This window comes from Motacilla alba, chromosome 3 (assembly GCF_015832195.1).
Source record: "Motacilla alba alba isolate MOTALB_02 chromosome 3, Motacilla_alba_V1.0_pri, whole genome shotgun sequence".
NCBI lineage: Eukaryota > Metazoa > Chordata > Aves > Passeriformes > Motacillidae > Motacilla > Motacilla alba.
The window spans coordinates 27,437,759-27,459,500 of record NC_052018.1 but is presented as its reverse complement, the minus strand read 5'-3'; the positions used below and the strand labels follow the sequence as shown (position 1 = coordinate 27,459,500).

General features: G+C 35.9%; 1 protein-coding gene across 4 annotated transcripts in view; it reads left to right on the top strand.

Moving 5' to 3' along the window:
• EYS (eyes shut homolog) overlaps positions 1-21,742 on the top strand; it is a 789,226-nt gene that overhangs the window by 80,138 nt on the left and 687,346 nt on the right. For 3 of the 4 annotated variants that reach the window (XM_038131819.1, XM_038131820.1, XM_038131818.1), the window contains exons 2-3: positions 8,391-9,248; positions 11,405-11,518. In XM_038131819.1, coding sequence (XP_037987747.1) covers positions 8,495-9,248; positions 11,405-11,518 — 868 coding nt within the window. In that variant the 5' untranslated portion in view covers positions 8,391-8,494. Of the gene's footprint in view, positions 1-8,390; positions 9,249-11,404; positions 11,519-21,742 lie in introns of those variants that run through there. The other variant, XM_038131821.1, reaches the window with a different exon arrangement.

Below are 21,742 nucleotides of genomic sequence, written 5' to 3'. Positions count from 1 at the left end.
CGATCAATTTTGAATACAATAGAATTTAACTCCTTGAATATGTTAGGAAACCAGTTCTATTTTATTTCACATTCAGCTCACAGATTTGCCTATGTTTTCAAACAGTATGGAGAGATAAGAGAGGACTTTAAAAGTAAAGCTGTGAAGATGTGAAGCTGTGAAGCTACCTGATACCTAAATTACATTCATGGTATTGATCATTTAGAGGTTTCTGCTGACTAGCCTTACACACACGGATCAACCATTCATATTCACTGGGGTGCACCAGGTACATTCTTCAAGTGTTTCTTTCAGGTTTGTTCCATTTGAAGATTCACTTGTTTTGAGATTGTTGTCTTAAGTAAACTAAAGTGTGCCATGTGGTGGTAATTTGAAGTTAGCTTCAGAAGCATATTTTTGATCGTAACAAAAAGAACACTGTAAATGCACCTCTGAAATACCAGCTGTAGGAGCTCAAAAACCTCAAAGAAATGGAAACAAAGTGATAATCCAGTTGAAATATACATATGGCTTTTGTAAACAACAAGAAAATAGAGTAAACTTTTCTTTTGCATTTAGAATCCTTTTGCAGTTTTACTTTGCCTATCATAATTTTCATGCATTCTCCTTGAAAATCCTGTTTTTACTTTAAAGACAAGTGTACATGCTTTACTGGCATGACTAAATGCTTTCAAAGTTTAAAAATCAAATGAAAGGCAGCATGATGATGGACATGAGAAATGTGTATCCTGTTCTAAGTCTATCTGTTTTCACTTCATTCTTTATACAACACTAGTCAGACAAACTGTTTGAAGGAATTTAACTGAAGGAAATACTCCATACATGTTTCAATGAATATCAATGCTCTTTATCATAATCCTTGGTGGTCACTTCCAGGACCTTGTTCGGTGATTGAGCTATAACTAATAACGGCTCAAGGCTTTTTGTCCATGGTTGCAGACCTTGTGTTGTCAAATACAGCAGTGTTAAATGACAAAACACGTTTAAAACCACTTCTGCCTTATCTCTTATAATACAGCTGTAGTACAATAAACTAAATATGACCTATATAAATTAGTATGTAGATTAAGGAACATTAGAAAGGAATTTCACCACAAGAACATAGTATTTTCCTTAACAGTTTCCACTGTTAATATCTCTAGCTTTTTTTTTTTTTTTATCTCCAGGCACCATAAGCATCATGAGTGAATACAACAAAGCTGTGAAATTCAGCAGAGTGATCAGTGGGATGAGAGAGAATGTAATTTTGAGTAGCATGGGATATTGGTTTTTTTTCTTCTAGTTTGTACTGCAACCACAATTTTCACTGAGTGTCAATATAATCTAGTATGACACTGTATCATAACTGAACAATAAGTGCATCATTAGAATGTCTGTTGGTTATGGAGGGTCTCTATTGGAATTTTTATTATTGCTGTCTTTTTAGACATTTCTTGTTGATTTTGATGCTATTACTTGCTCTTGGAATATTTTTCTCCTCTAGTGTTTGTCTGTGAATATCTTTTTTTCATTCAACCCGTAAGGTTCTGTGATACATTTATTTAGTTTATTTACAGGAAATTTCAGATTGTAAGGTCTGGTTCTTGTTTTTCTTCCCACACTCTCAGATATGCCAGCTCCTTTTTTATCTATTTTCAAGCCTTTACCAATGGTACACAATTTTTAAATTTATTTTTAATACAGTATCCTTATATAATTTTGGTTTTTCCTATGAGCACTTAATAGCATTGCCCAATTTTAAGCATTCTTTCAACAAAATAACTTATTAGTTTTTTCTCTTTTAGAAACTGAGGACAACTGTTGCCCTTTTTTTCAATTTAATTCTTTCTGTGGGCATTTTGAATTCAAGTACAAGATGGCCACTGCTAAAGAGGCACATTTAACTAGAATCACATCAAAAGTTGCTTAGCCTTTTGTGTTCTTCAACCTACTGCTCCATGAAACAGTAATAGGTTCTACATAGAAATTTAATCTTTATTTAAGCTGTGTCATGCTATTTGTCTAAAGTACATCATAGCTGCAATCTCCCATTACAGATAATTTTCTTTACTCACTCTTTGACCTCTGCAGGTCACACTCATCGTCACATAGGGGCTTCATCATGGTCTTAGAAAGAAAACTACAATAAAGAAAACAGGTTTAAAGGGTGTGTAGATTTAGAGATTTATAGATTTAGTTTATAGATTTATTTAGGAGAAGCCATGACACTTGAAACACTTTTCCCAGGATCTCTTTTTCTTCTATAACATCTTCAACTGCCTTTTTGGCAGATTTTTAGTCCTTATACTAAAAATCTGTTATATATGTTTTGTTTGGTATGCAAAACTGTGAGTGAAGTAAATGAGAGCTGTGTGGGGCATCACAGGGCATAGAGGACTGATTTGGAGTGGTAGAGTTCTTGCGAAATCAGGCCACCGACTACCTTCTGCTCTTCATAGATGTCTCCTGAAGTCTCTAGGTGGGGAAACCCATCTGTGCAAAGCTGTCACCAAGCTGAAGGAACTCCTGGCCATGTTCAGCCATATGTATTGAAGGCACTGGTATCTGATAGGGGCTGGAGACAGGCTGGAGCAGAGACATTTTGACATAGGGGTATGGACATCTTCAAAGACTTCAGCCAAGGTCAACTTAATGTCCTAGGACCGTAGAAACAGACATCACAAGTACTAAGCACAGGGTAGCAGAAAAATTTATGTTACATACTACACCAAAACCTCCTCCGTATATCCTGCAGGAATTGGGACAGATAAAGCTGGAGGAAGAAGGACAACAGGGGGCATTTTTAGTGTTAGTCTCCCCAGGTCACCACTATATGTGATGGTACTCTGCTCTCCTGGGGATGGCTGGACACCTGCTTGCCCATGAGAAGCTGTGAATTCCTTGTTTTGCTTTGCTTGTATGCACAGTTTTTGCTTTACCTACTACACTGTTTTTATTATAACTCAGAAGTTTTCTCATTTTTACCCTTCTGACTCTCTCCCCCATTACAATAGGGGGAAATAAACATGCAGCTGTGTTGGGCTTAGTTGTCAGACAGGGTTAAACCATGGCAGCTGGCAGTAAACTAGAGTAAAGTAAAATTCCCTGGCTTAATACTGTTATGCCTGCCATTAAAGACTAGCCACCAGAAACCCTGATAAGCAAGTTCAACTCTGTCTGCATCACTCCTCTGTCTATACTTACAGTACAACTATAAGGTAGAAATAAGGGTTATGTATTTTGAGGTGTAGGCAAATTCACTGTCTAGCATGTTCAATATTGCTTAAACAAATGCCATATGCTTTAAATGTTGTCTAGTAAACAAGGATTCATTTGCAAATAATTAGGATTGGCATAAATAATGCAGAATTTGCTAAGATTTATTAATTTTGTGGTGAAAAATAAAAAGGTACAAAGGACCATTTGGTATATAATTTAGAATATTAGTGCATATTGCAAAGACAGAGAGTGGAAGCAAAATTTTGCAGGCATTGTAATTTATGGCTTTTCCTTTATTATATATACCTATTACCTCATGCTTAAATTTTATGTTTTTAAATGCACAGTAGAAATAAAGCAAACATAATATCACAGTCCCAAGGAGCAGCAAACATGGGCTGCCATGCAAGGGTGGAGTGCTGGAACGGGAGAGTGACCGTGACATCAGTGACAAGAGACACCATCCCATAACATCCATATGGGAAAGAGAGTGTCTGGGGATGGTGCTCAGAGGCCGCCAGCATTTCAGTGGTACCCAGACACATAAACGGCAAGGAGACAGGTTCTCAAGAAAGTCAAGTATTTAGGACAGGGTCAAGGCCCAAGTAATCAAAGTATAAGGGCAAGTACCTGCTCACTTGCAGTATAGCCCAGATGAGTATCAGGAATCAGAACTTGATCTTAAATTAAGCACCTGAGGAAGGTAGAGGGCACCTACAAAGCATCCCCTGCCCCCCAGCACACTTTTAGTTACTTCACATCACTTTGATCCAAGGTTTCAGTCTATCCTACCAAAGCTGCTCAAGCACAGGAAGGAACTTAACAAAGGGGTCATGCAACATGTGGGAAGGTGGAAAGAGGAGGTTTATTCCTGGCCAAAACATGGTGGCATGATGTTACTAAACATTTCCTGGTTTATTGTCTTCTTTGGTAGATTTTCTTTTCCTGAGAAGTTGTTAAAGTCAAATATCATGTGTGGGTGTTTTCCCAGTCTCACTTATAATGCACTTATTTTTTGTTATTAGTATGTAATACCAGTTATTAATAGAAAGAACACGTAATCCTTAAAATGCTAGACAGAAATGCAGATCATTTGGGATTAATTTTTGTTGAAGTTTTGCATAAATCTACCTGCTTTATTCTCCTCTAGTGCAAAATAGAACATTGTGCTGCTTTTCACCCAGGCTTATATAAGTTTAAGAGTTAGATTTTCTTCAAGTACCTCTGTGTCCATACAAATCCCAGTCTTGAAATTTTCTTAGTCTTCATCAGTTACATGGAGCCAGCTGGGCTTATAAATAGGAAGATTTTATCCTTGCCAAAAGCAGATGTAAGGTATAAGAATTGTCATAATCCCTTTCAAATTTCATCTCATGACATCATTTTATCTCATGAGATGGCATCAGCATTTTGCAGTTATTTAATTTCTTTGCTGATTTTCTATATTTTAACTGTATGTCATACAGAGTTTTTTACTTTTTATACTCTTCACTCTATAATTTTGTTTCCTTCATGATTTTATTGCTAAATAAGCAATCTCTTGGTATTTATTTTCTATATTCCCTTGGGGTTTTTTCATTGCTTTTACAGGATGTTTTTGTTTATTTAATTATGTTCATTTTTATTTTGTTTATTATTATTAGTTATAGGGCTCCCTTAATAATTTTTATTGATATTTAAAATTTTCTTATGCATGAAAACTAATAATGATTTTGGGAAGAATAAAAACTGTTAAAATGCTACCAGCCATTTAGTTTTAAATAGTTCAGATTTATCCCATATAAATATTGTAATGAAGCACAATTTCATTACCAGTAAAAAATTAAATTTGTATATGACACCAGAATGATGCATAATTACATGAATGAAGGACAAAATGTAAGTGGGCAGGAACTCTTCTGCATTAGACATGCAATAGCTTTCTTTTTGAAGAGTCTAAAAGGAAAAATGACCTTTTTTAAAGGCCTATTATAGTAACACCTGAGAAAGTCTCATTATGAAATAGGTATGAAAAGATGGGTTGCTGAATGTAGGATTTATAAATCTATGCAATAGTATAGACCATAGACTACTACATAACAGTATATAGACAGTGACAGATGTAATAGCAGTTATAATGAACATAGTAGTTTAAGACTGCTACCTTAAAAGAAAAAAAATGCTAAATGACCCAAATTACACATTTGATACCCCATTATCTAATGGTATCTTTGAACATCATGAGATTATGAAGATAATGGAATGGTCTCAAAATAGAAAGATTATGAGTATTCAGCAGCAAGAATAGTAGTTTTCTTGCAGATCTGTGTCTTTTCTTTCTTTCTATGAGTTAATTCCCAGGGGTGAAAATACAGAGGCAGAGAGAGGAAATTAGTACTAACACACTTGCCTAGCTTTGGAGCTATGTGGCTAGAGTACTGAAACTCTTTGAAGGTAAAATTTGGATCCAGTAATTAAATTAAAATGAAAACTATTCTGGGAGAAGGGTCAAAATATACTTTGTACCCCTTCTGAGTTTATTATTCTTAACTCCAAGTCTCCTGTTTTTACTATTAGTTACTTATAGTCCACGCTTTTATGGTATCTTAAACAGTGCTGGCCGCTCTGCTGCGTAAACATCATTGGGACAGGTTCACATGTTGAGCATATTACTAATAGGACATAGCTACATTTTAGATGTTTCCATCCCAATTTAGATAGAAATAGGAGAGACTGAATATGACCCTTTAATGTTATCCTATAATTGCATCAGATCATTAAGTTTTTTAAAATTCTTCAACTAAAGGTTTCCGCTATCAGTATCATTTCTTTGTGCTTTGAAAATCCTTTGATCTTTCCAGCCTAGTCCAGAGTATGGACCAAAATACACTTGAAGAACTTTGGGGAAAATAAAGACATTTAAGGAAATCATGTACTGTTCCATCATAATCCACATGCCCTTTTGCAATAAACCAGTGTAATGTGTTGACCCTAGGTAGATGCCAGGCACCCATCAAAACCATTCCATCACTTCCCTCCACACTGGACAGAGGAGAGAAAGTATAATGAAGGGTTTGTGACTTGAGATAAGGACAGAATGATCACTCGCCAGTGATGGGCAAAACAGATTTGAATTAGAATAATTAATTGAATTTATTACTAAAAAATTCAGAGCAGAATAATGAGAAGTAGAATAAGACCTTAAAAATACCTTCCCCCACCCCTCCATCTTCCCCAGCGCTACCTCCTACCCCAGTGGCACAGGGAGATGGGGAATGAGGATTATGGTCAGTTCACCACAGGTTGATTCTGCTGCTGCTCTAGAAGAGGAGTCCTTCCCCTGCTCCAGCATGGGGAGCTTCCCAAGGAAGACAGTTCCCCACAAACTTCTCTAATGTGAGTCCATCCAACAGGCAACAGTTCTCTACAAACTGCTGCAGTGAGGGATACTTTTCCATGGGGTGCAGTCCTTCAGGAATAGGCTGCTGCAGCATGAGTTCCTCCCAGGGTTTCAAATTGTAGCAGGAAACCTTCTCCAGCATGGGCTCTCCCTCCACTGGTCTGCAGATCAGTGCCAGGATCCTGCTCCAGCATGGACGTCCTGGATGTCCTACAAGTTCACAGCCTCCTCTCGGCATCCACCTGCTCATCCACCTGGTGTGGGTCTCCTCCAAGGGCTGCAGGTGGATCTCTGCACCTCCATGGCCCTCCATGGGCTACAGGGGCACAGCTGCCTCACTATGGGCTGCACCGGGGTCTGAAAGGGAATCTCAGCTCTGGCACCTGGTGCAGCTCCTACCCCTTCTTCTGCACTGACCTTGGTCTCTGCAGAGCTGTTCCTCTCACATATTCACACCCTGCTCATCTCTGGCTGCAGTTGCAACCGCACAATAACTTTTTCTTCTTCTTCTTAAAACCTTTATCTCATATGTCTTGCCACCATTTCTGTGATTGGCCCAGCATTGACCAGTGTCATTTCCATCTTGGAGCTGGCTGGTATTGACTCTGCTGGACACTGAGAAAGCCACCTCTCTAACCCTTCCCCTATCCAAAACCAGGCCATGCAAACCCAATAAAACTACATGTGTATTGGTGTAGAAAAATATGTATCTACATTGTTTTTACATGTGCTGTGCAAAAATGAAAGCAATGGGAACAAATTTCAAACTATAAATGCAATTGCTTATTTACATTGAATGGCTTCTCTTGTAAGATAAATTTTCTTTAGAATAACTTTCTCATTTGTAAATATCAGTTTAGCGGCCACTATCTTAAAGGGGAATATAAATATCTGAGAGTGTCAGATAAGGATACTGAAGGTAAAAAAGACTAAAAGAGAGAAAAAGCTTTGTATTTAAGACAAATTAAGGTATTACTAATGCAAAGCTATTGAAAATGTCTAAGGTATTTAACATAATATTGGGTTTTCATAATTTTCATTATGACTCCAAGCAAAAGCTTCATAATCTTATTTTGATTTTCTTTCTGTAATCACTCATCTCGATGCAATAAAAATTTCTAGATATATTTAAGGCATAGAAAAGGCTAGTCTATAAATTACATAGTCCTGGAGGACTCTGTAATCTGTTGTCTTTGACTGTAATACATAAAAGTCTCAAGCATGTGATCAAGGACATTTGCTTTTCAAATATATTCCTTGAAAAGTAAGGATTTAATGAAGGGTTTTGTTCAATGTATAAGAACAGAAAAGAGTTGAGTAGTGATTGCATGTTTTCTTTAAAAAGCAAAAAATTCTCAGGCCTACATCTTTGGAATATCTACTTTTATAATAAACTGTTAAATGATTATCAGAAAAATATTTATGGTTAAAGTTTATGACTAGAACTTAGATGTTCTTCTTTAGCTCCTTGTTTTGCCGCAGATGCCCTATATTAATTTTATTACCATTAATTTTGTCATCAGAGGGAGGGAACATGAAAAGTATGCCTTCAATCTCTTGTGCACACAAGTACAATGAAATGCACTAAATAAATATCAAATTTTTAGCAGGAATAAAAATAGGAAAGAACTGACTTTTTTTTACAGTGTTGAAGTTCTGATTGGTTCATTTGACTTATCCCAATTTCCCATTACTAATTAGATGTTGCCCTTGTTTTGTTGTACATTTTCTGTTTTTTAATGTGGTTTTAATATTCAACTGTATTTGGTGTGAAAACAAATACAGAAATATTTTCCTCTGCTTGAATTCCTAGGGTGCCATGGAAAATACATGTGAACCTTAAGGAACAAGTGTTCTGAAGTTATCGTCAGTAATGAAGAATATGTGAAAGGAAACTTCCATTGGTCAGGTGAAACAATGGCTACAAAATCAGCATTTTGCATGGTTGTGTGCTTTCTTCAACTTTGCATTGTCAATGGGCAGGTAATCTGTGAGAGACAAATGATTACTGAATGGAGAATAGAACCAAAACATACCGTAATAAAATGGACACCAAGGGAAAATGTCTGTTCAGACTTTTACACTGAATGCTGGAATATGAATAAAAGTACTGCTGGCGAAATCTCTGAAGAACATAATCTCAGCATCCCTCAGATATGCCCTTTACAGCTTCAATTAGGTGATAGTCTCTTCATCTCCTCTGAGCCATCCTTTCAGTCCTATGGAATGAATCTGGTAAATGTCTCCATGGAAGAATTTATTAACTGCCCTAAAGCTGATTTTCTTCAAGAGCAGTTGATTTTTGTTTGCCAGATAAGAGGACTGCACCAAGTGGACCCTAACTGGCTTGGTGTTGGAACTCACTACTTTGCAGAACTTAACAAGAGAGGTCCGCTATTGTGCAACATGGGCCTTCGTCTGAATGTTACAGTGAAGCAGCAGTTTTGCCAACAGTTTCTGGGTGCACCACTATGCTCTGGGCATGGAAAATGTCTTAGCCACATTTGGGAGAAAACATATAATTGCCATTGTTTCTCACAGTATTCGGGAACATTCTGCCAGAAGTTTGATATATGCTCCACTAAACCTTGCCACAACAATGCTTCCTGCACTGAGAAATCAGAACCTTCGGGAGATTCTTACGAATGCATATGTCCTCCAAAATTTTCAGGTATTACTTTTCTCCTCTAGGGAAAGACAAACATTTTATAGATCATACACTTCCCTTAACAGATGATGTAACAATAAGAACAACACTAGCAAGACTTTTGTGTAATTTGATTGCCCATGGCTGCTACCATACCTGCAGGGTCTCTTTCACATGGTGTCACTTACGGGAGACAGTGCAGGTATTTGAAGACAGTTTGTACTTGCAGACATTCATAAATACATTATAGAGAAAAACAGAATAAGTTCTTATCATGCTTCTTTCCTACTTAAGCATGAGATATAAATAAATGTTTCTTGAATTACAGGAGTAACTGTTTAACATTTTTTGTTCTGCAGTTCAGGTTCTGAGACCAAATAACATAAATCATTTGGAGTAAGGTCCCCCAAAAATAGCTGGTTAACCAAACTGGTGGAAAAGAGTAATTTTGTTGAAATGAATAATGATTTCATTCAACCTGCCAGAAGTCCCCTCCATTTTCATTTAAAGACCTTTCAGATTACATTAGTGAATTTTTTAAAATCAAATTTTGGTTTAACTGAAAGGTCAAACCTTAACTTAGAAGAACAAGAAAATAAAATACTTAGTACTTTCTTCCAGATTGTTCTTTCCCCTAAAGTTGTTTTCAAAGGCAATTTGTTAAACATTAAACATACTGTTATTATCAAATAAAATATGTCACAAATGAGAAAAACAAAAATAATCAAGTAATCCTCCTAGGAAATATTGCAGCACAATTTGGATTTGAATTTGGGTTTGGATTACCATACGAGAGAATACAACATAACTGGGTAAACTCTTATCTAATTTATATTATTTTTATTTCATGGAGGAAAAATAATGGATTCAGGAAATTATGGGGATGTTGTTCCTGCATTCAGACCAATAGAGTTTGGAAATGTTTTAGAAAGTACCAGAAATATTCATTCTCATTAAAAAAGAATCATTGTAGCTCTTTTTGTACTTGTGGAGCAGAATTCTTGAAATGTTCCTCTGTCGGACTGAATTTCTATGATCTCACAATAGTGATGCTATGCTACGAAGCACAGCTGATGGCTTAGGAATGAGGTTCATAGAATTCACTTCATAGAAATGAAGCTTATGTTGCATAAAGATTGCTGTAATTTATTTTTAATTGCTTTTCAAAGTGCATAATAATTTTGTTACTAATGCATTTGCCAATGGAAGATTATGCAGGTATGAATAAGTCAATGTTGTGAGAAATTTTTTTTATAATTATGAACAGTGTAATAAGATAGTGGAAAACATTGATGGTATGCAGTATGTTTTATATTTCCTTTATCATTACTGGAGGCTGTGTAAAATGCTTTGAAAATAACGGTACCAAAAGCGTCTGGTACTAATTGAACTCAAATTAATGAAAAAAATTTGCAAGCAATTCTGTTAAAAGCAATCATCACACTTAATGCAATCAACAAGCAATGCTTAAAACATTTTTTTTAGCCTATATGGGAATGTTTTAGGTAATGTCATCAGCTGATAATATTCATCTCATAAATAAGCTGGATGCAAACAAGAAGAATTAGGAGACTAAATCACCATATATTATGGGCAGATCTACACAAGAGTAAGGGAGGGAAAAGTGCCTCCCATAACATAAAGTCTATTAGAAATTTGAACACTTTTTGAAGTGTGAATAATGTCATTGTAATAATTCAAGAGGAAAGCATAATCAAATGGTATTTAGACCTGCTTGCTATAATAGCATAAACAACTTATAACTGGAATTGTAATTTCCAGAAAGCTGCATATTAAAAAAAATTATCACATTTCCCCTCTGCATAGGATCACCTTTTGTTCTCAATACTGAAAGAAACTGTAAGCTGGATTCATATTAAAAAGAAATAAATACTAGAGTTCTAGTAGCACTTCTGCTTTTTAAGGTGTATGTGAATTTGTAACTATATGTCAGATGAGGTTAAGCACAGTGTGTGAGCATAAAAGTAGATTAATATCTTTCTGACTTGCCTTAGAAGTTCAGTAAGTTTGGTGCAAACTAATGAACAATGTTGGCACAAACACCTTTCTATCCATTTGCCTATATATATTGTAGCTATAAATTTGACATTTATAAAACGTTCACCAAACTCTCTAATTATTTGCTAAAATCCAATGTTCTTATTATTACTTTGACACAGGTAAAAATTGCAAAGAAATAGTTGGACAATGCCAGTCATCCACATGTTTCAATGGTAACTGCATCAATGTTACTCCAAACACTTTCCTTTGTGAGTGTGACAAGGGCTTTACAGGTAGGAAACACCTTTTTTCCCATCCTACAAAAATAATTTTATCTGTTATAGTAATAGTATGAACTTTTTCTTTATTAAAACAGTTATTTTTGATGATTATTGCACAGATTGCCATATCCTTAGATCTTGTAAAAGTAGGCTTTGTAAAATATAGAAATCAGACTTCCAAATTACTCATGTACTGAAGTAAAAACATATAGATGATAGAAGTTTTTCATAATCAGATGCCATCCACAAGTATCTTTCTTCTATTGGCAATATAACAGAGGAAGACTTAATCACTGACTCCCTGGTTCTCAAATACAGAGTTATCAAGAATCAGAACTCTCCCTGGATGGATGAATTTCAATATATTTTTATTCCTAATTTCAATATCCTCTTATAGATGTACTAGAAATATAAGATGGAAATAATCTAAAGAGTCAATAATGTCATTATTATGGGGGGCAACTTGATTAAAAGAAAGAAGATAATTGGTTTATTTATTATATATGGGACAAATAAGATGTTTTCATAAGAAAAGCTGAATGAAAAAATTTATCTAAAACCATCCGCTTGTAAACACTTTTTGGGGGATTAGGATAGCATTAGGTTTTTCCGTATTCTTATGATTGAATACTCTGATTCATACCAAAATTTGCACCCTTAGACTTATTAAGAAGCATTTAGAGGAAAGGAATATGGATAAAACAAGGACAGGGTGGATGCAGAGAGGAAGGAGGGAAAAATAGACTGGTAGTGTGTAAGCAGTTGCTGCTCCATACTCTTGTCTGACTGACACCTGCACTGAATCACTGTAGTCTATCTATACTTTTTATTAAATCTTGTCTTTACTCTCTTTCCATATAATCTCAGTCTCTCCCAATCTATGTCTTCTATGGTTCCAATGCCAGAAATTGAGAGAAAAAGTGCCTGAATTTGGTGTCTGCAATTTGAGTTAGACCACTGGTGGTAGTGGTCCTAATAACTTTGGTGCCAGCATTTGGAGTAAATGAGGGTCTCAGCATCAGCAAGCTGAAGGGAGACCACAGATAGTAGGAGTGTGTGTGTGAAGAGAGTCAATTTTGTGCCAGCAAAGGGCATCCGACTCTGGGTGATGGTGGCTCACATGCCTAGTGCCAACTGAGAGTCCCAGCATCAGGAAATGAAGAGGGGAGTAAGGGTGCCAGAGCCTGTGTGCACTGGCAGGAGCTACTTGGAAAATAAAATGTTTATATTTTCCTCTAAGCTGGCCTCTGAGTGTGTGTGCAGATGTGCATGTGTGTGTGTGCATGTGCAATTCATTATCACCCTTCAAGCAGGACTGTCTGTTGAGTAGGAGGCACAGGAGCTGGGCATCAATATGAGATGAGCTGAGGTCCCACACTGCTATTGAAAGGGTTCACAAAAATATTGGTCTTTTTGAAACAGAGGATAAGGGGCTGTGTATTGAAGATTCATCAATGCGTCGGTCCTTTTGAAATTATGGGAGAGTGGCTGTGTGTCTTTACTAGCAAGCTTCAATACTTATCAGTCAGAGAAGAGGACCCAAATTTGGCTGTTTGTACATATGTTTTATGTGAGTTCTGGGGGGTTGCTGGAAAATGCAATGCATTATCTGTGGGCAGTCTATATAACTGGTTGCATTAGTGTCCTTTGCATATGTGCATCTCTGGCATACATGTTCATCTTGGCTGCTGACTGAGCCTGCAAACAGGAAAGCAGCAGCTGCAATCATTGGATGGGTGGGACTCCCCGGTCTTTGGGTTCACTGAGCTGGGATTTAGCAGCTGGGAAGGAGGTCCTCCAGGCTCCAGAGTCCACCCAGAGCAAGTGTCTTTTATACAAGGAGGATGCCTCAACAATTTTGGTGGATGTTATTGTTCTGTTCTGAAGATGCATAGGAAATTAATGCGACTCATTCTTAACCTACTGGAAATAACAATATCTTAGCTACCTCTGTAGTGGTACTGCTTAGTATGCTTATCCTAGATAACGTTTAGTGGATTAAGAGAAGTAGTTTTCCATTTGAATATGTTTTGTTGAATCTGTGTGGCATTTTGCTTCTTAGGTGGGAAGATGGGACTGATTAAAAAACAACCCTTGGGAGAGCACTTGAGATCATTGATTATTTTTTTGTTCACACATTCCTGTAAGAGAGACTTGAACTTCCTGCCTTCCCCAATGGTCCAATTGACCTCTTTGCAGACCATAATGAGTTCCCTCCTCACCTGAGGGACAGGAGATACTATGAGAACGAAGTGGTTTTGCTTGCAGCCACTATGCTAGAGCTTCCATCATCCAGGTGCTTTAGTTTAAAATGGTCTGTTTGCTTAATTGGTGAACTACACGCAGAGTCTTTTGGAAAAGGTCAAAAATGGAAAGATACTTTTGCACATATATAAAAGGAGAAAAGAATTTATTGTTTGCATGATTACTTTTTTGACAGCCTAATAGTTAAATTTTTCTAGTACTAGCACTCATTGCCCAAATTATTACCCAAAGGCTTTTTAATAATACCCCTAAAAACATTATGTAAAAAGCTTCTCTACTGTCTATGTTTTACTTTGGTATCATGCTCAGCTTTCCAGTGCAATTCTTGGTCAAATCCATCCATCTCCCTCAATAGGAGGGCACAACAATTGCAGCAAGCCATCAGCATTTTGTGGTACTCATTGAGAGGAGTGTTTCATTCAAGTTTCTCACCTATCAATCAAGGGATTATCTTAGTCTACTTCATATGTTTTCACTTCAGTCCTAGGTAATTCTACTACTAGTATTTACTCTTCCATACATGATGCAGATCAATTCATCTTAGCTAGTGACAAAGGCATACATGAAAGGATTTTGTCAAAACTATACCAATGACGTGAATCAGGTTGTCTGACCTAAGTAGATTTAAGTTTTCTCAAATGTACTCTCCTGGCATTATTTCATTACACACTTCCATAGTCTATATTTGAAAATTTCATATTAGTTTTGATAACCTTTCCATATTTCATAATCCTTTTTTCCTTATATTAATAGATTTACTTTGAATTATAAGTAGTTGTCAGATTTATTGAGTATATCAATTCAACAGTGTAATGAGTGAATATCTCATAGTACCTTAAAACTGATGAGTATAATAACTCTGGTAAAACACCAGGTATGCATGATTCTTGTAGTTTACTTTTCTGCATATGAAATACTCTTTTTCAGGGAAGGAATTTTTTCACAGCAAGATTATTAATATCATATTTTGCAATGAAATTATAACTGCATAATTTTTGGGGATTATTTCTATTGAATTAATTATATTTTTTAATAAGTTACTGTGCTATTTTAGGATGGAGAAGAAATGTAATTCTTGCCAAATCTTAACTACATTTAATCATTACAGTAATCACACTATATACATAAGATGAATGAATTTGTTGTGAAGTTACAGCACCTCCACTATATTAAGTGGAGTTCTTATATTCCAACCTATAGATAGATGGAAGAATATAGGATTGTATTATCACGCTGCAAATCAGACTGATAATCTTTCCCATCTCCTTACAGACAGAAAGTCTCAGCAGTTTTTGGACATCTGTCCTTCCCTAGAGATGTTCACTAGTTATTCTTAAATTTCTATTTAATTATTTTTTATAGTTCTTCAACAAATACAAAGTAATGCTTACACATGATCTTGAAAAAGGTATGCATCCTCTAATGAAATAATGGCATCTAATAACATTTGCGAGAAGACACTTGGGACGTGATACTGAGCAACTCAAGGATCTGAAGTCCTGATGCGTATTTCCTGTTCACAGGACACCAAATGCCTTAGTCTTACTTAAGCATGGATGGCAGGACTTTATCATGGTGTTCTTAGGCCCTAAATGAGCAAAAGTCAGCCTGTTCAAAGATACTATTCCATCATCATTAACATACACTTTGAGCAGAATGGCTAAGCCTGTAAAACCATGTCGTGGTCTCCCATGCAAAAATTTGTCAGAAATAATTGAGTTTGAACTTGCAAGGCTCTGGAGATTTGTCTCATTTAGCACCAGTCTGTTTCTCAGCTAGATACCCAAAAAAGTTAAATGTGACACTGATGTTATAAAAGGCACCAATGTATAACTTGTTTTATAGACTTTAGGTCTGTGAGATAAAGTTCAGTAGGTAGTTGAGCTATATCAGCTGAAGGAAGAGTGGGAGAGAAAGAAGGGAAGGAGGGAGGGAGGGAGGGAGGGAGGGAGAGAGAGAGAGAGACAAAGAAAGAAAGAAAGAAAGAAAGAAAGAAAGAAAGAAAGAAAGAAAGAAAGAAAGAAAGAAAGAAAGAAAGAAAGAAAGAAAGAAAGAAAGAAAGAAAGAAAGAAAGAAAGAAAGAAAGAAAGAAAGAAAGAAAGAAAGAAAGAAAGAAAAAGGAAGGAGAAAGGTTGGGAAGATTAGTCGATGTCTCAGAGTACTCACTATGGCATCAAAGCTGATTGCAAGCTAATGGTACCCGTCTGTTCATCAGATCATTACATTATTTTTTTGTCAACTTATAGCAAGACTTGTATACAAGATTCATTTAATGATGTACCTTTTGCAATCCTCGATATTGCTGGGAAGAAGTCCTATTTCTAAAAAACCCAGAGTTCCAGTCAGACAAGTGGCTGAAGAATCTCAGCACAAATATCAACTGGTGATGATTACAGTGTCATAGTTTCATTAATTATGACTTTGCAGAGTTATACATCTGAACAGTTAATATTCCATCTTTATATTTAATTTGCAAATTACTCCATAGCAAGTGCATTGAAGTATGCAAAAGGTATATTTTTTTATGAAAGAAATAAAATAGATTTAGTATAACTAATAAGGTGAGGCCCATTTGAAGGAGGTAAAATTAGCTACATGATTTTGAGTCTATTTATATAAAATATTATATATGGTTTAAACAGGCATGAAAAATGAGTAACGAGACAAATGAATCAGAAAAGGTTCAGACCAAATACTAAATAAAATTTTCCTTAAGGACAATAGAACAATACTTAGGTATGTAGTAATACATTGTTGGATACCAAAGTGATCAGTCTGCATATGCAGTTCTGAAGCAGAACATCTGCAGAATCAATTCTTTTCCATCTAGTCTTGTATGCACTGTAAAGCCACTTCCAGACATGCTGTAAGTTATGGACAGCTCCATGAGCTTGTTACACAATTTTATATCATTAATTGGCCAATTTTGTGCATCACACTGCAGTCAGATATGTTTATTTATTTATTTTCAAAGCCTCTGCTTTGAACTGTCCAGTACCCCTCCCAAAGTCTTCTGCTTATTCAGTTTTACATACTTCTACATACTTGCCTAGTCTGCAATAGCTTACAATGAAAAGTCCTGATGTTTAAAAGCTTATCCCTGCATATGTATCACTTTCTCAACTGATTGTATTTAGCATCTGAGTCACTATTGAAATTTTTGGTATGTTTTCAACAGTGTTTTTTTTTCAGATTTTAGCAAAATCATAATATGAAGTCAGTAGAGACACAATTTTGATCGTGCTTCGTCTGCTCTAGAATTGTGTGTCTCCACTGATGACAAAGATATCACAGTCAGCGAGAGAGTAATTTGCATGTTTCAGCTAAATGCCTAAAATATGATGGAGAAATTCTGAGTTTCATTTCATTAGCATATAAGAGGGGATTAATCAAATGGTGTAAATAAATGGGGAAATAGGGAATGAGAAAATGTTTAGACATAGATTCTAGCTAATCGTTAATTTTAGTTTATTGTTTCAACATCTGCTAGGTGCTTCATGAAAGGGAATATCATCAATAGTATTTTTTAATGAAGTAGACAGTTCTGTAAAAGATTCTTTTGGGAAAAAATGCTGCTTCTCTTACAACTTTAAAACACACCAGTGAAATAATCTTTATTTAATAATGTATAAATATGTGTGTGTGTGTGTGTGTGTGTGTGTGTATATATACATGAAATATGAAATATGACAAGCAGTAGGAAGCAGCTAGAGCATTTCCATATGGCCAGAAGCACACATGTATTTTCTTTTCTTAATAGACCTTTACAGATACATTAACCAGACTGTTTCATGTAAGTCTAATCAGTGTAGAACTCAAAGCATTTAAAGCCAAGATTTAATAATAAATTTTTGTATTATTAAAGAAGATAGGATGAAACCACAAAACAGGACATAGTGGAGGAGTGGCAAAACAAGAAAAAAGAGGGAAAAGAGATTTTTTTCTGTAAAACCAAGTTGAGTGTTTGTGATACTTCACAGAAGATGGGCTCGGAAGGTGGTATCAGCTACTAAACTGACTAGAAATGAGGATTTAGAGAAAGACATTTTAAGTTTCATGATTACTATTAAAAGAAAAAAAAGAACCAAAAAACTGAAAACAAAAGAAGAGAGAAAATAATGAAAAATAAGAGGAATGGAAGGGGTTGAAATACAACCAGAAACACTCTTTGCAAACAGGCAAAAGTGAGTGTTCTTAATACTGCTTATGGTTGGGAATCTAGGGTAGTCAATGAGGCTGATGAATGAAACCTGCTGAAATATGGCATTCTTTGTTGACCATAAACCACAGCAAATACCAAGCACAAAAGAGCTCTACCTCAGCACAATGCTGGGCCTGAAATGGGAGACATGCCAAAGGCTCCATTAAGTCCATAAAATATATCACTATTCATTTTTATGGAAGTGATTGGATAGTGCAGTGATGGATGAATAGACAGGTAGGTAGATAATACTACAGAGATTGCTCATGGTTTAACAGTCATTATTCATATTTAGCAATCACAATTGTATTGGTGAAGACAAAGCATACAATGCAATATATTGGGTTAATATTGATGAAAAAATAGAGATGTAATATTTCTTTTTGGTTCTGCCTGTGCTGCCATTTCACTTACAGAGTTATAAATTACACTTACTAAAAGGAAAAAAAAATAAAACCCGCAAGGTGATATGAAAGCTTAGAGAGCATACTAAAATCTCACAAACTCTGACAAAGCAAATATTAAAAATAATAGTAATTCTAGAAAGAAGACAAATTCTGCAGGAAATAATTAAATTGACAGAGGCAATAAAGTATTGCCACTTTGAACAGAAGACTGTTTAAAATTCTCAGCATTAGGCAAGTGACAAATTTCTAAAAGAAAAGGGTTTGAAATCAAATCCCTAGTTTATGAGTGAAAATAAAAGTTTACTGTTACTATTTCACAGTGGGTTGACAATAGTAGCTCATGAAATTCATACAGAGAAGGAAAAAAACAGAATAAGATAGAATAGAGTGAAATTGAAAAAAAATAGAAGATATCACTCTTACATTAATTCTAGCTGCAGCTTCAGTCATTGTAGTATTAAGCACTGTGCAAGCAAAAATATATATTCTTCAAAGATTTTATGACTAAAATAATGTCAGCTGAATTCCAGGAAACCATATCTGAACCTCCTAAGTCACACATCAGGACATCATAGGAGACAAAAATACAGCTCAGGTGTTTTGATACAAATTCCTACTTATTCACTGGAAAACTATAGCCTCAGTGGAATTTTGTATGCATAAATGAGTTGTGTGATAGACATCATATTGATGTGTGGACATAGCAACAAAAAATAATCAAACTCAGATTTCATGATAAGGAAAGTTTATTCATTGGACCTACAATAGCAAAGATGTTATGCACAACAATAGAAATCATAGTACCTGACTGCTTATGTTTTTTATAAAAATGAATGTTACTATGCTAAACTATTCTATATGTCCAGATTTAACTGCAGCTTTTCATAGGAAAATGTATAAGCTTCACCTTGGGTAATATTAAAAGCTTCTGGTGAAAACCCTGCAGCAATCAAATAACATATTCATCTAGAAATGTTCAAAATATTGTGATTTATAAGTCTGTATCATACACCCACATAGAAAGGTGATAACACTTGGAAATTAACACCTACAGGTGAAGACTGCTTGTTAGGAAAGTGAGGTGTGCAAATATGCATGAGAGATGATCAACAGTGATAACACACTGGTTGCAACTTGAGTAAAGAAGTTAAAGCTGTAGTAATGAAATTTGCTAAATATACTAGTTACAATGTTCCTTCAAGAAAAAGGAGAATTAAATAAATTTTACAGGAAGACTTGGCTGACCTGGAAGACTAAAGAAATAAATATGTTAAATGTTATACTTGTAATGAGTTAAAGAGAATCTCTTAAAACCATAAACTGCTTGGAGGACTGCCTGCCTTCAACCTTGAAATCCCCAGTTGGCCAATCCTTGTTTGTGTGTGTGAAGTTAACCAGAACATCGCATTGCCCAACTATGACTTGGGTCAGGATGTTGTCATTAATGCTCCTTAAGGACCTCTTGGATTGCTTGTGCCCTGCTACGCTGTTCCTTGAGCAGATATAGTTGAAGTTCCCTATGAGGTCAAAGTCCTGTGAACACAAGACTGCTTCTATCCATCCAGAGAAGGCACCACCCACTTGTTCTTCCTGGTCTGCCAGTCTATAGCAGCCACGCACTTGTCACGTCTACCACTCTGCTTTTTCATCTTCACACATAAGCTCTCAGTCAGCTTATCATCCATGTCCAGGTGCAGCTCCACATTTCTGCCTTTTGCTCACATAGAGAGCAACTTCTCATCCTTGTCTGCCCTGCTGATCCTGTAGAGCCTGTATTCCTTCATTGAAGCATTCATGAAACAAGCCATCTAACCAAGTCTCTGTGATGTCAGCAAGATAATAGTCCTACAATAGCACAAAGACCTCCCATTTCTCATGTTCTTCGTGTGCAGAGGTACCTGAAATAAAATACATTGGTGTACTGATTTCCAAAACAATCTCTTTTTTCCATAATAGTGTTTTATAGGCACTTCCTTGCTTTCATGCAAATGGTGGAAGTGATCTTGTTTAAGCCATGTTTATTGATTTTGTGTTCCTTTTTTTCACATCACTTCAGACTCGAGTCAACCCTGTCTGTCACTCCCTTACAGGCTGCTGGTAACTCTATTTCTCCTCTGTTGGTTTCTAGTTTAAAGTCCAAATCAATCATCATTCTGGAAATAATACCTTTGCCCTGCCTGTTCAAAAGATCCCATGTCTTCCAAAATGTAGCTTGTTTATTGTTATGAAAGTGAATATACAATGTAGTATTTTCAAGAGTTTATGGGGCTCTGCAGTCCTAGCCTTTTAGCTCATGTATTGCTTTTTAGTTCATGTATTCCTGTGGAGCAAATTTAATCTGTTTGTATCAATAGAAGGCTGTTACATTCCTGCACAAGGAGCAACTAAACAACCAGAAAAGAATTACTCATTCTTGATTTATTTACTTTAGGATCACCAATGCAAATTTTTGCCACTAAGTAGCATTATATTGTCAGGATCATAGAATCATAAAATATTCTGAGTTGAAAGTTATCCATCATGATCACCAAGTCCAACTCTTGACCCTGCAGAGGACACACCAAGAATCACACTATGCATCTCAGAGCATTGTCCAAACACTGCTTGAACTCTGTCAGGCTTGGTGCTGTGACCACTGCCCTGGGGAACCTGTTCCAGTGCCCAACTGCCCTCTGGGTGAAGAACCTTTCCATGATGTTCAACCTACACCTCCCCTGACACAACTTCATGTCATTTCCTCAAGTCCTGTCACTGGTCACAGGAATGAAGAGATCAGTGCCTGCCTGCCCCTCCACTTCCCCACATGAGGATGGTGAAAACCACAATGAGGTCTCCTCTCAGCATCCTTCAGGCTGAACTATATGCTTTATATAGTATAATATGCTCCTGCTAATACCATATAATATTTGCAATTCAGATCACTCAATAGCAATCTCAAGGCAGACTAATTGGAAAAATGACATATGAAGCAGAAGTGTTAATTGCAGCTAAAATTATTGGAGAGAAAGAAATACTGAAAAAGAAGACTAAATTATACGACTAAAGAAAACTGTGATGGAGTGCTGTAGGGGAAACCAAGAATTTTCTGAGAACTTTTTGATACTTAAGAATAAATTAAGAATTATTTAAGAAGTTAATAATCTTTAATAAAGAATCACAAAATGAATTAATATCCCTAGGTAAAAAATAAAATAAAGAAATGAATAATAGAAGGTTAACATGGTAATATACTTGCTAAGGTAACCATAAGACGTAAAAGGCAATGGTGTCACTGCTGACTAGTTCACAGCAGTAAAATCAATAAATTAATATTTCCTGACAGGAGAGACTCTGTATCACATTCATAAATTGAAATGAAGTAAG